Source organism: Pogoniulus pusillus, chromosome 30 (assembly GCF_015220805.1).
Source record: "Pogoniulus pusillus isolate bPogPus1 chromosome 30, bPogPus1.pri, whole genome shotgun sequence".
In the NCBI taxonomy this organism is placed as follows: Eukaryota; Metazoa; Chordata; class Aves; order Piciformes; family Lybiidae; genus Pogoniulus; species Pogoniulus pusillus.
Window position 1 is genome coordinate 13,590,289 of NC_087293.1, and position 16,059 is coordinate 13,606,347.

Genomic DNA, 16,059 nt, shown 5'->3' on the forward strand with positions numbered 1-16,059 from the left:
TTTGGGAGGGAGCAGGCTCTGAAACCAGAGGTGTCACAGCGCTGCTGCAAAGTTCCAGTACTCCTCTTGGAGCCAATATATGAAGAGTGCAACAGCCAACTTTAGCTGGACTTGTGTGGCCTTGCTTTGCTCTATGCTGTCTGTAGATCTTTGATGCCAGTAAAAGTTTATTCTTCCTTGTGCTCCTGTTGACAGCTTCTGAACAAGGTAGTCATGGCAGTGGAGTGGACAGCTTAGGCTGATTTGGAGACTGTGAAAAGGCTACACTTGATTTAGCAGCTTTTCAGCTGAAAATGAACAAAGAAACAATTTATTCAAACTGTATTTTCTTTGGAAATAGTTCTGGTAACCTTACAGTGTTTCTTTTCTGGAGGATCAATTACATTCCTTTTGAAAGGAGATAGTATTTAAATCACAGATCACTCCCAGTGCAAGGACGCTCAGCAAACCTGTAACATCCTGAGGAATGTTTTCTCTGACCATGTAAGAAGTTCTGTGTCCTCTGAAACTAGACTTCTATTATCTTGGCCATTTAATGCACTGATCTGAGGCAGCAGCAAGAGGATGAATTTTTTCTAAGGAAGCTGGAGGAAGGCAGAATGACTGTGTTTCACTTTTGTAGGTGTTGTCTCATTTCTCTCAGCCAGTTTGAACTGGGCTCTAATGTAGTGCTTTAGAGCTAAGTGGAAAAATTCTGGTCCTACAGGAAAATCTTTTGTGGTTCCTTCTTGCAGGCTGAACTGTAGGCCAGAGAGTGCTGTGGATTTGTCTTGTTTCCTCCAGGAAACTCTGCTGACTCAGATCTTTGAGGCAGTTGCAGAGTCGGCCTACATGCTGTGTTGATGATCCCATGCCCTGTGGGTCTGGTTAAGATTAGGTTACCTTCCTGCCAACTCGGTGATGTGAATGGAGCCAGCAGTCAAAGGATTTCCCAGCCTGCTACATCAAAGAAGACAAGAGGTGGATCTGAGATGCTCAGTTAAGGAATGGGGTTGTGATTCCCAGGGACAGCTGGTGTCAAGCTGCAAAAGTGTTCAGCTGGTTTCCTACAGAGTGTCTCTGTGCCCTTGAAAGCCTTGCTGCTGGGTTATACAGGAACTAGCTGACCCCTGGTCATGCTGACACTCCAGCACCCTCCTCATTGCTGAGGTTACAGCTTGTGTTAATTGGAAAGTGCATGCTGTGGCCAGTTCCAGGAAGGACCTTTCAGTGACCTTGATGATTTTCCAGCACACATACAAACAGCCCTTCTGCCCCTTGGAGGTATCCAGTAGAAGTGCTGCGTGCCCAGGATGACTTCTGTTGGGTTTTTGTAGAATATAGAGCGGTCTTGTCCTCAAAATGTCATGGTCATGGAGTAGTCGCTGCCAAAAGCTGAGTGGCACAAATGAGATAGCACCAGTAGGTACATAAAGTGTGCAGCCCTACTGATGGTGCTACAGTTCTGGGACTGCAAAGCCAAAATATCAGTGTAGGCTCTGGAACTGGCTGGTAGTAGCGAGGAACATCTCCCGAGTTTGAGAGCATTTCAGACTGTGCTGTCTGCTGATTGCTCCCTTTTCAGGCTGCAGTTTTTCTAGTCTACACCTGAGATGCAGATTAGTTCTGGGAATACAACAGGATGAATGGTTACTTTCAGCTAATGGCAGGATGGAGCTGGATTTTACCATTTGTGCCCTGGCTTTAATTTTGGAGGTAGAAGGACAGTATTTTCTCTTTGAAGCAGAAGTTTAATTGAGTTATGTAGCCAAGGGGTAAATTCTGGCATTGGTCTCTAAAACATTTTCTAAGAGCTGCTTAAATGATAGAGTGACTGGAGCTGTCCTTCAAGAAAGGTAATGAGTTTATCTGAAAAAACATAAACCAACAACCCAGCAAACTTTTGAGTAAGTTAATTAGTTCAGAAGGCATCTGTTGATGAGCAGGGAGAGTTCCAGGAAGAGCCAAGGGTTTGCATGCTGGGGGAAGGGGGATCGCTGGGCTCTTCCCTGGCACTGGCAGGATGTGGTGGTGTCAGCTCTGCTGAACTACAGCCACAGCACTCGGAGGGTTTGCATTTCATCCGCAGATGTGCAGTGATAAACAGTTACTGAAGCTGCTTGAACCAGGCTGTGTTTAGACACTCTCTTAAAACCCCATGCTTGGGGTGGTAGTAGTGCATGTTAGTTGTGACCAGTTAGTTGGCCACATGCTCTGGAATAAAGTCTCTGGCTTAGGTCTCCGTGGTTGGGACAGGAAGCCACAATCATTGCTGCAGCAGGTCATGGAGACCACATCTCACAGTGCAGCGTCTTGTCTTTGTTTAGACATTTGCTGATAGTGGTCAGAGCTGGGTGCATGGGCTGCTGTACTGGGGAGAGCTAACTGGTTTGGCTGTCTGTACTCGTGTTCTGGCATAGATAGGATTTGTGGTGGCTGCCTCCACGTGATGTTGAAAGCAGTTCTGTCATGGAGACAATTCTTGACTAGTTTGGCTGGGTGTAGCTAGGCATAACAGCTACTAGGTGTTTGCCTTTGCTGTTCAGCTTCTCTAAAGCATCCACCCAGCTGTGTAAATCAGTGCACAAATGCACAGTCTGTCTTATTCTGAGGAGCTGTATTGGTTTGAAAGAGCAGAGAATCTTCAAGGTATTGTCTTCTGTTGGAGTTCACCAGGACATGTATTGATGCTAATCTGGACATTCCTTTTATTAGGCAATGACACAAGGCAGGACTTGCAGCAGTACCTTGATAAGGAGAAAGCACAAGGCTTCAAATAAACACCACTCCCTGGAATACATTAAAGAAATAGCTGAGTGATCTCTTTGGACTATGTCATCTGAACTTCCTCTAGGCAGGTCTAGACAACATGAGGTAAAAATGCCAGTGGCAGCTCCGTACTGGTTCTTCAGCAGTTGTTAGGTCTGGCAAATGACTTCTGTGCCTTGAATTTTTCTGTATCTTAAATAATAATCTGTCCCAGTTTCACAAGACAGCTGAGAGCAGTTACATATTCTGTATTCTAACCACCTTCTTAACATATTGGAAAGCTTTTAAATGTCTCCTTTGCAAAATGTTTTACAAAGTAAGCCAGGCTCTTTTACATGCTTTCTGTGGATGTAAATCAGAGGACTTCAGGATTTTAAGAGCATATAATTACATTTTGAGTTTTTAAGGTCTCATTTTGAATATAGTCTTTATATTTTATCACTTTGGTATCCTCTGATATTTTCTTTGTATTAAAACCCATTGATTAGAATACAGTGCTTTAAGAATCTGGCATTGCATTTCTTTTACCTGGAATTCAGTGCCTGCATTCACCTGTTTGTTCATGATTTTTCTCTTTCTGATAATGTTAATGCATGCTGCTGAGAAAAGTCAGAACTGCTGTTCAAAAGGGAATTCCTGCTTTGAGTCTTGCTCTTTGGGGCTCCCCACCCCTTCCAGGCTCAAACTGGAGGGTAGTGAAAAGCCCTGTAGCAGGGCTCCAATAAGTCTTTCCTGATGCAGCTTTTGGAGAGCATTGCAAATGTTTCTTTTGAAAGGCTTATTATTGTAAGTATGAATATACCCAAGGTCCCCATTCCTCTGCAGTTACTCACAATGTAAAACTGTCTTGCCAGGGATTGGGTTACTGCCCCAGGCTGTCTCCCTATGTGTAAGCTAGAGCTGCATTTACTTCTGGAGGTGGGGGAGAGAAGACTTAGGAAAGTTGGGATTCAGGGATCTTGCAAAAAGGCTGCTTGGATGAGTCCAAGCTCAGGGTTCAGTTCTGGAGTTGTAATTCCCCTTGTTCTTTTGGGGACATTAAAAATCAAGTATTTTAATTCAGCCTCTTACAGGTATTGAGAAAAAAGAGCTTGGAGAATGAGATGTCATTCTGCAAATGAGGAGTCTGCAATTTAGCTTACACTGAGCGAGACAATTGCCATGTAAAGTCCATGTCCTCATTTATACATGCCCTTACAGCTACCTTACTTTTTATTTCCATTTACCAGTCTTCTGGGAATCTTCTGCTGCCTCAGCCAGGAAAACCTGTAGCAGTTCTAGTTATTTTGGTAACCAGAGGCTTGGGGGAGCACAGTAGCTGCGTTAGGGGAAATACTGTAGTTTGTACTCAGACATCTCACCCTGGTTACCCAGTGTGCTGTGTCTGGGCTGTCAGGGACACATGGCAGCAGAGATGCTGGGTGAGATGTGACTCTGTGGCTGAACGTTGAAGACATTTGCTCTGTGTGGTGGCTGGATGAGGAATCCTGTCTCCAGTGTCTCTCAGTTTCCAGATGTCCCATGCAAGCAAGCAGAGCTACAGGCACCGTGTGGTTTGATGGATGTGCAGATGTGGCTTTCAGCTGTTGAAAATGAAAGGCTGATAGCTGAGGCATTTGAAGTATCTTGCCCCAGTTATGCTTCATTTCCTCCCCAGCAGTGAATGAGATGTAGAAGAAAATTTGACCACTATCCTTTTGATCTACTTACTATATATTGATAATGCTCTGGTTTGCTGTGTCAGCATGGCTTAATAGCTCATCCTCGGTGTGGAGAGATGAACTGTGTATGGAAATCTGATGTAGCTTTCTCTCTTTTGGCACTAATCCTGTCATCTTTGAGCTGACTGAGCAGGTTATCTCTCTAGTCCTTGCACAGTATGGAGTTACACTGGACACAGTCATAGAAGACTTCTCCTTAACCAGAGAAAGGCAATTTAAATTTCTCTAAATTGCTTCACTTAAAAAACAAATCCTAGACTGCTTATGAATAGTGGAAAACTATTTACTGCTTGAGGAAAAATTTGCATTGAAAAGCTGCTTCATGCCAGCTGGCAAATCTGAGTTTGTTGAAGCCTTGTCATGTTGTTTTTTCCAGAACTAGTTCACTATGTGTGTTCTGCTTCACTGTGCCATCTTCATCCAGGAGTGGTTTTGAGATGCACAGAAGGCACAGCAAGAGGGAAGTGAGCAAAATGTGGTTTGATATATGGGAAGAAGCATGCTAAAAACACCCTCCCTTTTCTTATATATCTTCACTCTATTTAAGGGAGCTGAGTGTGGCTCAGATTTATAGGAAGGGTGGGTTGATAGGTCCATCAGTACAAAGGGACCTGTGTTATCCATTCCTTTTCTGTACCTCAGAACAGTGTTGTCGCAGGCTGGCGGTCCTGCTCTTTATCAGACCAACCTGGGATGTGGGAAGCTGAAGAATGTGCCCCTGCAGCTGCAGAGAGGCCATTCCTGCTGGAGGATGGTGCATTTGCAGGGCCGAGTGCTGACACGCAGCCGTGGAGCCTGCCCCGAAGCCCCAGGAATGGCTGAGCTGTTGCTCGGCCTGACAGAGGTGTGTGCTGGGAAGATAGCGCAGGAACGTGCAGCGGATGATTACTCTGTGCGGTGCAGCTTCAGCCCTAAGCCGTTATCCTGCTTTTTCATCTCGCTGATTTTCATGGCAGAAGGGATTTTCCCTGAGCAGTTCAATGCATTGGACATCAGCTTGAGAGTTCCCGTTTCGGGCTGTCTTGATGATTGGCAGAGCTTTGGCAGGTGCTGGGAACTGCCCTGAAGCAGTGCAGTTGGTATTAAGAAGGGCCACTCACACATACCTACTCTATGTGCAGAGCTGTGTGTGAGATTTGAAGAGCAGAATCCCAAGGACCTCATAGTTAAGAATAATTTTTGGCAGAAGAGGGGAAGGGGCAAACTATGCACCTGGACTTCCAGATGTATTGGAGTGCTTTATTGCAGTGAAGGTATCAAACATGATATAATTATTTAGCTGTCTCTCCTCCACAGGAAAATCTGTGTAGAAAACCACTTGAATGCAAACACAAATGTCCTCCCGTACTAGGGAGGATGTGGTTTGAGCAGCCCTCTGGCCTGAATGTGATTTCAATTGAGCATGTAATTTTTGGGCTGCCCAGAGGAGGGAGGAGGACTCTGTCCTTCTATGCCTCTGTCTCTTGCTTGCCTGCAGTTTATCAGGTGCTTGCCCAAGTTACCTAAGTCCGTGGAGTACCCAGGGCTGCACACACTGGGGTGCACGGAGCTGCAGTGGCAGACAGGGTCTCACCAGTGTGCAACTGCACCAGCATAGTGATGAGAAGCAAGATTGTCTGTGCCTGCTGTTCTGTTGAGCATCCCTCACTCTTCCACACCACGCTGAGCAGTGTGCTGTTAGTGGAGTGGAAAATAAGAATTTCTGTATGCACAGCCCATGCCTGTGGGTATGCTGAGCCCCACTGAGGTTTTGTAAGTTGCACTGTGTGATTGCACTGCATCTGTGTGTCTGTGAGTCAACATTTTGTCTGTGGGCTGTGTTAGTAGCTTCTTAAGAAGAGAGATGGAGAGAGGTGAGAGTGATGGGAGGGGTGATCCTGTGGAGGACCAGTGTCTTCATGCTCTAGTACACCCCTGTCTGTTAAATCTGTCCTCTAGAAACAAGTGAATCTCTGACCTCTTATCGGGGGGAGATTCAGCCTCCTAAAGCTGTCTGTAGTACTTCAGAGTATTCGTGGCAGCAGTAGAGCTGTGGTGAGGTCAGTGCGTGTGGCTGTTCAGAGTGCTGGGCAGTAACCCCTGAAATGCTGCTGCAGCATGTGCTGGTGTGAAGATGCACGTCTTGGTGGGGAGGTGCAGCACATGTGGCAGCAGCGGAAAGTAGTGTGCCTAAAGTAGGGACAGATGCCCGACTTTGCTGGGACGAGTAAGTGAGGTGAAGTTACTGCCAAGTTAGCCTTCGCTGCCGGGTTTCCTCTTTCTGTCCATGTAAGGATGCGGTGGTGCCCTCTGACGGCTGCTGCTTGTGTGGCTGCGTCAGGGCGTGGGGGTGATCAGTCAGCTGCTGCCTACGGCTTGGGAGGGACTAACTGGTTGATTTACGCCTCCGGCCGCACTGTCCCTCGGGACTCGCCTTGGGGAGGAACACTTCATTACCCAATAAACCGATCGAACCTATAATATTTCTGTGTAAGTATTTAATACTCTATCCAGAGAGCGAGCACCGAGGTGAACTCAGTCCTGTACAAGACACAGCATCTTTGTTATGAGTTCACCAGCTTGCAGCTGTCTTGTCCTCCTTGCAAAAGACAGAGAGTGAAGCATCTTTTTTTCCATTGATAAATCTCCCCTCTTTGCTCCCCATTTCTTCTTTCACGTTGTCTTCTGTGTTGGAAAGTTGCACAGATCCTAAGTGAGTGCAACAATGCTTTGGGACCTCATGAGATGAGATGTGGCATGGAAGACAAAATGTTAATCCCTTTGGCTGCATCTCTGGACTTCAAAACTCCTTGGGGTGACCTCTGAGGGAGCCGTTTGCAGCGTGTGCCTGTGGGTTGCAGAGTTCACTTCCCTCTCACAGGATGAAGCTCCACAAAGTGAGGTGGACTGAGCGCACTGTGCCACTACCACTCTCACCCTGCCCTCCTCAGGCCAATTTCTGCCATCGTGCCTTGGAGCAGGCACAGCTTCCCAGTCCAGCAGGGCAATTGCGGTACCCGATGGGGTTGGATTAGGTAACAGTTTTTGTGGCTGGAAGCAGCAAGGGGTATGGATACATCTGAGAATGGGATCTGTCCAGCCTGGAGAAGAGAAGGCTCTGGGGAGATCTTATAGTGACCTTCCCGTACTTGTAGGGGGCCTCCAGAAAGGCTGGAGAGGGACTATTTTAAGGGCCTGCAGTGACAGGACAAGGGGCAATGTTTTGAAACTAGAGCATGGTCGATTTAGACTGGACTATAGGAAGAAATTCTTTACTGTGAGCGTGGAGAGGCACTGGAACAGGTTGTGCGGTGAGGTTGTGGATGCCTCATCCCTTGAAGTGTTTAAGTGCAGTCTGGATGGGGTTTTGAGCAACCTGGTCTAGTGAGAAGTGCCCCTATCCGTGGCAGGAGGGCTGGAATTAGATGGTCTTTAAGGCTTCTTCCAACTCAACCCAGTCTAGGATTCTCTGTGTCGTGGCTGTGACCTTGGAGGGAACACCTGGGGTGTGAGGAAAGGCTTGCAGAACATGGGGGCAAGCAAGCAGAAGGAGAGGTTCTTTGCTATCCATAGCCCGGTGTGTGAGCGCCTGCGCTGTTCCTGGCTGCTTTCGCTGTCCTGCGAGTGGCATGGTGCCTTCGGGCAGCTGCTTTGGTAGCAGTTGTAAAGTTTAAGTGCAGTTTGAGTAACCGAGTGATCCTCTCCAGCCTTTTCTCCTCCCACCGCTTCCCGTTTCTCAGCTCTGCCTTGTTTGCTCAAGTCAGGAAGGGGGAGGGTATAGGGGAAGTTAATCATTAAACTGTAATGTCTTCTCCTTAACTCCTTCACAACCTGGGGGCAGAGTGCTCCTGGTATTTCCAGACCCATCCTCTTCTACAGACTTGTAGAAGTAAGCCAGTAAACCCAGCGAGCTCCCTTCTGTGCCGTTAGGAAAAGCAGGGGATTTCTGGCCGGTGATTCATTCAGCAGAGGACTGAGCCGAGGAGGTGGATGTTGTGCCGAGATGGTTACATCTGCCTGTCCTGCAGTGAAGGCTGGGGATGGAGGGTGGAAAAAAGATTTGGGTCCCCTCTGCAGGGCTGGAGGAGCCCAACACCCTCATGGGATTTTCACTTCCTGGTGCAGTTTGATTTGCCTTTGTCATTGGTGGGGAGAAGCAAAAACCACACCTTCTCGGATAGCACTTCTCTTGGAGGTTATGTGCAGGAAACCTCCAACCTTCCGAGGACCTGCTTGGCTGAAGCAATTGCAGCTCTTCAGCAGCTCCTTTGAGGTATGTGTCTTTCACTCCGGATTCCACCAGCTGTGCTTTTGCTTAAAAAGAAGATGAAGTTCCTTTTTTCCCCCCAGCTGCAGAAAGCTCATATCTCTTCAGAGACTCTGCTTCTCGGGTATTTTGGCTCTTCTAGGAAGATACCTTTGGCTTAAGTGATTTGAAGCATCTTTTTGACTAGATGAAGGATGCACAGAGTTAATTTAAGGCAATATTTAATTTGCTAATGGCTGTGTACTGTTCTCTGAAGGCAGGATCGCTCACCCCCCTTCCCCCCCCCCCCCTTTCTTTAGTGATGCTTTAGTTTGTGGAAGAGAATGAATATAAAATCAGCACCTTCTTCGTCTTGTAATGCAATAATAGTGTCCTCCATGTGACCCTTCAGCATATTTTCTCGAAGGGTTGCTAAGTGCATTGGCTGATGTGTGGTGTGCTCTGTTCAGGAAGTGGCTTTGAGCTGGCAGGTGCCTGCCCTCTCAGAGCCGGTCGGCAGCCATTAGGCTGAGCACTTGCTTGGTTGCTGTTCTAGTGCTCCTTGATAACCTCAGCTCCTTGTGACCCTGGTGGAGGATACTGCAGGATGGCTCTGCTCAGGCCCTCGTACCCCAGACCTGGGTATGGAGTACCTTCTCTGTGCAGGAGAATGACAGATCCTGCTAACTGAGGCAGCCTGAAGTCAGTTGGGTGTGTGTGGAGTGGAGGGAGATCCACAGGGTTTCTGAGAGCCTCCTCTCCTAATTCTGCTGAAGTTACATCACTGCTGTCTGGCTCAGTTCCCTATCACCGAAGGGACCTGCCAGGTATGTCCTGATGCTCTTATAATGGAGTGCTGATCTCTCTAGTGAACCAGCTCTTCTCTAATAGCCTTCCAAGAGGTGTGCCCCGGAGCTTGCTGCCTCAGTGGAAAGCTGGGCACCCAGCCAGCCAGGCTTTCTTTAGTAAGTCAGTGCAGTGCTGACCCGCAGGCACTCGCTGGAGTTTTCCCCCACCAGGGACTGCAGTGGGTTCTGCGTGGTGGCTTCTCAGGATGGAAGGTCCAGCAAGTCAGAATTTGCCTGTGAGTCACCACAGAGGAGTGCAGGGTTGGGAATGGACAGAAGGTAGCTTGCAGGGAGAAATCTGGAAAAGTGAGAATGCTTTTTCATGCCCTGTCTGTGAAGGAGAGTATTTGCCCTGCCCTGTGATTTTTGGGAGGTTCTAACTGTGTGATGTGGGTTCTTCTACCTGGCATGAGTGGTAGTGTTTTCTAGCTGGTGGAACTTTTACTTCTCTTCAGGAATTTGTGAGCAGTCTCCACCCAGCAAGTTGAGAATTGTTTCCAGGAGAAGAAATGGCTTCACCTGGCAGCCTCTGGAAACTAGTTAACTGTTTGTGTGATGTGCTGAATCGCGTACTGCTGCTGCACTGATGGACTGATTCGAAAGTTTCATAGCTCTTCCACTACTTTAGATTGGGGAGAAAACCCCTCCCGAGATGGTTTCCTGCAGAAAGCAGTGCCTGCGGCCACAGCAAATGACTGTGATGATGTGGGGCCTGTAATTAGTCTGTGTCAATATCCTGTTGCCAGTTGATCTCTGGGCAGGTTTCTCCTAGGCTGCTGTTGCGCAAGGTACAGCGAGACTGTGGCTCTCTGATATTGGGTGGTAAGACAAAAATCTGAGGCTCACACAGTATTTTTGGCTGTTTTGCTGCCTCTTGGTGCTTTCTTTGTACTTGGAAGTTTGATTAAACCGTTCAGTCCTGTGCTGCAGTAGTGTTTTTTAGGGCGTTTAGTAGATCATCCTGGATGAAGTCTTCCCAAGGACGTTCTGATACAGATACCCCACACGAGACAAAAGAGGGAAAGCTGTAGTCCAGGATTTTACCTTTTTGTTCTGTTGGTTTTTTTTGGCTTTCCTGCAGATGCCTTACTGGCAGACCTGGAATCCACCACCTCTCACATCTCCAAACGGCCAGTGTTTCTAACAGAGGAAACGCCTTACTCCTATCCAACTGGAAACCACACGTACCAGGAGATTGCTGTCCCACCTCCAGTGCCCCCACCACCTTCCAATGAGGCCCTGAATGGCACTGTGATTGACCCCTTAGACCAGTGGCAACCCAACACATCCAGATACGTTCACCAGCAAGTAAGTGAACCTGTGTGGGTGGGGAGGGCGCTTGCCTGTTTTACTGGTGCAAAACCTCTCGAGGAAGTAGATGAGGAGAGGGAAATAGCAAGAGTTGAGGATGAATTTAGTTGTGAACAGAGTGGGAAAATAGGGGGTGAGGTGGGTTTTTAATGGAGCTAATCAGTTGGAGCAAGTGGTAAAAAAGAATTTGAAACCCTTGCTCTGACGAAGTGGGAGTGTGATGAGATTAGTGTTAGTCATCCATGCGTAGCCTGTGGAAAGCAGACTGGGGTTTTCCAGCACAGGCAGGCAAATCTGAAGCAGGAGGGAACAGTTTTTCCTGGTGTAGCTCATCTGATAGAGGCTGGCTATGTAGCAGATTAATTTTGCTTCTGCGGGGCCTTGCTCTGCCCTATCCGTGTGTGGGGTTGCAGTGCAGTACGTAGCTGTTTTGTATTCTCAGTTTCCAATGCAAATCTCATTTTCACAGCCTCAGTCCCAGTCTCCTATATACAGCTCTAGTGCCAAAAGCTCCAGTGCCTCTGGTCCTAAGGACGGGCTCAGCTCTCCTTCTCCCCGTGCCAGTGAAGAGGAACACGTCTACAGGTATCTTGTCCCTGTTCAGAGATAAGCCTGATTCACAGCTTGAGCCTGCTGTGGCTCAAGCTGTCACCTATAAGTGGAAACAAACACTGCTCTCTGTGTCTGTTATGTTGCCTAGTGTTGGTTCTGATTACCTCTCTTGTAAGAGGCCACTCTAGCTTTCATGCTCACTTCAGACATTGACCTGGCCCTTTGGTTTGCTCAGCTGCAGGAGAGGTTAAGACTCCATCAGACAGAACAGGATCTGGATTGTGTTGTGAAGGATATGATCCAGAGACAAGTGTCAAATCCATCCCCCCAGCACAGAAGTGAGTGGCCTTTGAGTCAGTTATCCCAGGAACTTAGTTCCCTGTGGCTTAGCAGGGTGTGCAGTGACTTGAATTTTCACATGAATTTAAACTTCCTTAAACTGTAACCTCAGTAGGGGATGGGTAGATAGATAGGTAGATACCTAGTTTATATTTGCACAGGCAGCTGCTCTTGCACTGAGAGGTTGGAGGAGCAGCCTGTATGGTAGCACAGACCTTTCTGCTGACAGGAATGAGTGAGGAAGAGGCTGTGATGGCCTTCTGCAGTGTGCTCTGTCCTGGGCAGCTTTTGACAGTGTGGGCACTGGTGTTCTAACAAGGGGCTTAATTCTTTCTGCTGAGCAGAAAGGTGCTTTCAGCCAGAACTAATTCTGGGTAGAGGCAGGCATATCCAGAGATGGAGCAATGGAGACAGTAATGGGAATTTTGTTCAGATGGCTGCATGCAATTAGTACAAAATGGAGGTAATTACAGTCCTAAGTCCTCCTGTGGAAGAGCCTGGCACGGTGTGGCTCTGCTGTGAATGGTAGCTTGCATGCTTGGATCGGGATAAATTGTGCCCTCCTCCATATCGGGTTTGTGGAGACTTCTTTTATTTCCAGTCTGAGGAGAAAGATAATAGCTGCCCTTCTGGAATTTCATAATTGTTACTGGGGTTACAGGTGTCAGAGTCCCAAAGCCTGTGACGTGTTCATTTTCTGAACATAATGTAGCAGTGTGCCCAGGGCAGCGACTCCCATTTTGGATTTGGGAAAGTAACTTTCCTGATAAAATGAGAACCTCTCCAGCATTGGAAGTTACTTATTCACTTGTAAAACTAAGAAAAATACAATTTCTCTGACCTCAACATTGGGAAGATTGTTGCTACAGTGCAAAGACTATACAAATTACTGCATTGGTGTTAAGTTTTGCTTTGAAACAGTTTGCAGTTGTGTGTGATAAAGGGATTCTCCCATATAGGACTAGCAATAATTGCAGCCTGAGTTTTATACACACTTGTGTACAGGTTAACTTCTTTCAAGGCTTCTGTTTTAACACAGTAGAAAATGGTTTCAAACTGCTTTCTTATAAATGGGTTAGAGCTCCTCAGATTAAAGGTTTGGGGCCTTGAGTGCTGCAAGAAGCAGCCACGTAACTTGCTATATTTGACTTTTTTGTTGATAGCTTGAGGTTTGTACTTTGTCTTGCTTCAGGGGGGAGGTTTTTGCTGCTTGGTGTGATGTCAGCAGAAACAAGGCATTTTCCTGTGTGTGAGCTAATGGTTCTGCTGCTCTTCTGTGCGCCCTGCATCTGCAGACAGTTAACTCTTTGCTACAGGGCAGTGGAACACATATTGCTAAAATCTGAAGCCCTGCCCATCAATGCTGTTTCTTTTTAAACAAGAACTGAAGATGTGGCTAAGCAGTGGCTGTGTTGTAGTCATTGCACAAAGTGCACACATCTTTCTGCCAGAGCTGGAATATAATACAGTACATGTGTAAAGTTTGTGAACATAATGTATGTTTCTCTCTATCCTTCTGCTGTATCTTGAGTTGCACTCTTCCCTTTTATCTTTAGTTTCCCAAACAAGCAGAAGTCTGCAGAGCCATCTCCCACGATGACCAGTTCGTCTCTGGGCAGCAACCTCTCAGAACTGGACAGACTTCTTCTGGAACTGAATGCTGTTCAGCATAGTCCTGCCAGTGGCTTCCCAGCAGGTAAGGAGTAGCAAGATATTTGGTAGGAGTGGTAGATTGATTCTCAAAATAACAGCCTGCTTTCTCTTCCCCTTACTGAGGGAGACCTCTCCAGCCCCTGATCAAAGATTCATTTAGCATAAGTGGGATCTCTGGGAAGCTGTGGTGCAGCACACTGCTCAAAACCAGGGCAGCTTCAAAATTTACCTTAACTGGAGTTCCAAAGTTAGATTAAGTTGCTCAGGCCCTTGTTCTGTTAAGTTTCCAATGTTCTCAAAGATGGTTGTTCCACAAGATTTCTGGACAGTCTCTTGCTCTCACCTGTATGTGTGGACACAGGAGTCTGAATGGTTCTGTTCTGCTCCCCTTTCTTAAGATGAAGCCAGCAGAAGCCCATCGCTGCCCAGTGTGACTGGACCTCATTATGTTGTCCCAGAGAGCAGCAGCTCTGTGGGAGGGAAGGCTGCTCCCCCTACAAAAGAAAAGCCAAAGCGAAACGGTGCCCGTGGGGTCGAAGATGTGCGTCCTAGCGTGGAGAGCCTGCTGGATGAGCTGGAGAGTTCTGTGCCAAGTCCTGTGTGAGTAGTGTCTTGGTGGTTGCTGATGTGGGTGGGACAGACTCCTGTGGGAGTAGCATAGGGGCAGATACTGCAGGAGAGCGCCAAACAGAAGATGGGCTTTGTCTAAAGGTCAGAAATCATGCAGGTACATGAAGATGCTGCTGCTCTGTTATCTACTCCTGGGTGAAAAGGTACAGGTCACATTATGAGAGGTGGATTGCTCAAACTCAGACTTACAGTTGATCACAAATACACACTGTCTGACAAAATGAATGTTTGGTCATCGTCCATTTCTTAATGGATGCTGTGTGTGTAACTGTGTTAGACTTGGCAGAGAGACAGGGCCTGCCTGTGCTGTGAGAGCTGGGGCTGGGGGAGGGCTGGCCAGGGTGGGCAGTGCTGATGAAACTCCTCACACTGTGCTTGCCTGGGGGAGCAGTGAGACTTTCATCCTAGGAATGCTCTCCCAGGCTTAAATGCACTCTTTTCTTCTTATTTTTTTTTGAACACCAGCCCTGCAATCACTGTGAGCCAAGGTGAGGTGAGCAGCCCTCAGCGGGTCACCGCCAGTCAGCAGCAGACCCGGATATCTGCTTCTTCAGCTACACGAGAACTGGATGAGCTGATGGCATCTCTCTCTGACTTCAAGGTATTTTGTCATGACAACTTAATACTTTATCTTGTCCTACCCACCCCCAGCCTCTCTTGCCTGTTAGCTCTAGCTACTGACCCTGTTTGGTCTCCAGAATGCCTCTCGGAGTTGCTCTGAGAGACTTCCTGTGGTATTTGTGCTTTTTGTAGGGGTTGCTGCCATAGATGTTCTCAAATGCTGTAAATTCTCATCACTGGCAGTTTAAGGCAGTTCTGGGGTCTGATTTTTCTTTGATTCTGCAATTTGTCTGCTTCCCAAAGATAATGAGCTTAGTGACTGCTCAGTACAGAGTACTTAACAAGAACTAGGGGAGCATGGGATGCCACTCTGCTTACTGACAGAGACCAGACTCTTCTGTTCTGTGGGATGACCCTTCTCTTTGGAGGTATTTTTACCCTGATGTGGTTTCCCTGGGGAGGATCTTTCAGGCATGTGCTGTGAGCACTGAAGCCTTTGCATCAGACAGCTGGAGACTTCAAAGGTTTCTGTCTTAAAGCAGTCTCTTATTCACTTCAAAGTGGGATTAAAGTCTGAGCTTCATGTGGGGGCAGAGGATAGCAAATACTGTTCAGACTCTTGTTTGGAAATCAGACTGTTGTATTGGAAAGGAACAGTCTCAGATAGCCATGGAAGTCTCATAGTAGGATAAGCTGAGGAGTGACTTGACTGTGGTTGTCCTGATGTGTGAAATGCTTGGCATGTATGTGTGGTTGACTTGTTCTTTATTCATGTAAGTACATTCTCATTCTTACATGAATGAGAAGGTTATCTTGGAGCTTATTTTCATGAGACTTTATGAAAATGACTTTTTATTTCCCTATAATCATAGCAAAATGAAAAATATTTCTCTGCTTTCAGCCTTACTGAGTTTTTCACTTGAATTTGTTACAAGAGGTGGAGAAAGCAAATACCTAATATATTGTCTTTATTGTCATTGTTGTGTTTGCCTTTCTTACATGCAAGTCTGTTTTCTAAGCCTAAGAGAGTCCCTAACTCTTTTACCTCGTGGAATATTCTGCTGATGCTTGGTGTCTCTTGTCTGTACTGAATTCCATCCCCTCCTACCATGACTTTAGGTGGGACAGGCAGAACTGAGGAATGTTTTGTGAGGAAAGGTAGACAGCACATCCAATGACAGCTTTTCTGTTGACCTCTCTGTGCCACCATTCCTGTGAACTGTGTGCTGCATGTTTCATGGAGGTCATTCCAGTACCTGGAGTTTTGACCAAATGTGAGTTCAGAGCACAGCAGTAACCATGCACCATCTTCAGGCCTTCACTTGCCTTGAGCTTGCTGGCACTGAATTCAGTCTGCCAGTTCTGCCACATGTACCTCATTTTGTGAGAATCTAGGAGTTACTCACTGTTTTCTCAAGGCTTACTGTAGTGTGTATTCAGTCAACTGCAAATATTGACACCTTAGTGTTGC

General features: G+C 47.0%; 1 protein-coding gene across 2 annotated transcripts in view; it reads left to right on the forward strand.

Moving 5' to 3' along the window:
- Positions 1 to 16,059, forward strand: part of PXN (paxillin) — a 51,164-nt gene that overhangs the window by 18,284 nt on the left and 16,821 nt on the right. For both annotated transcript variants that reach the window (XM_064168417.1, XM_064168418.1), the window contains exons 2-6: positions 10,624 to 10,850; positions 11,323 to 11,438; positions 13,301 to 13,440; positions 13,796 to 13,997; positions 14,493 to 14,628. In XM_064168417.1, coding sequence (XP_064024487.1) covers positions 10,624 to 10,850; positions 11,323 to 11,438; positions 13,301 to 13,440; positions 13,796 to 13,997; positions 14,493 to 14,628 — 821 coding nt within the window. The remainder of the gene's footprint in view (positions 1 to 10,623; positions 10,851 to 11,322; positions 11,439 to 13,300; positions 13,441 to 13,795; positions 13,998 to 14,492; positions 14,629 to 16,059) is intronic.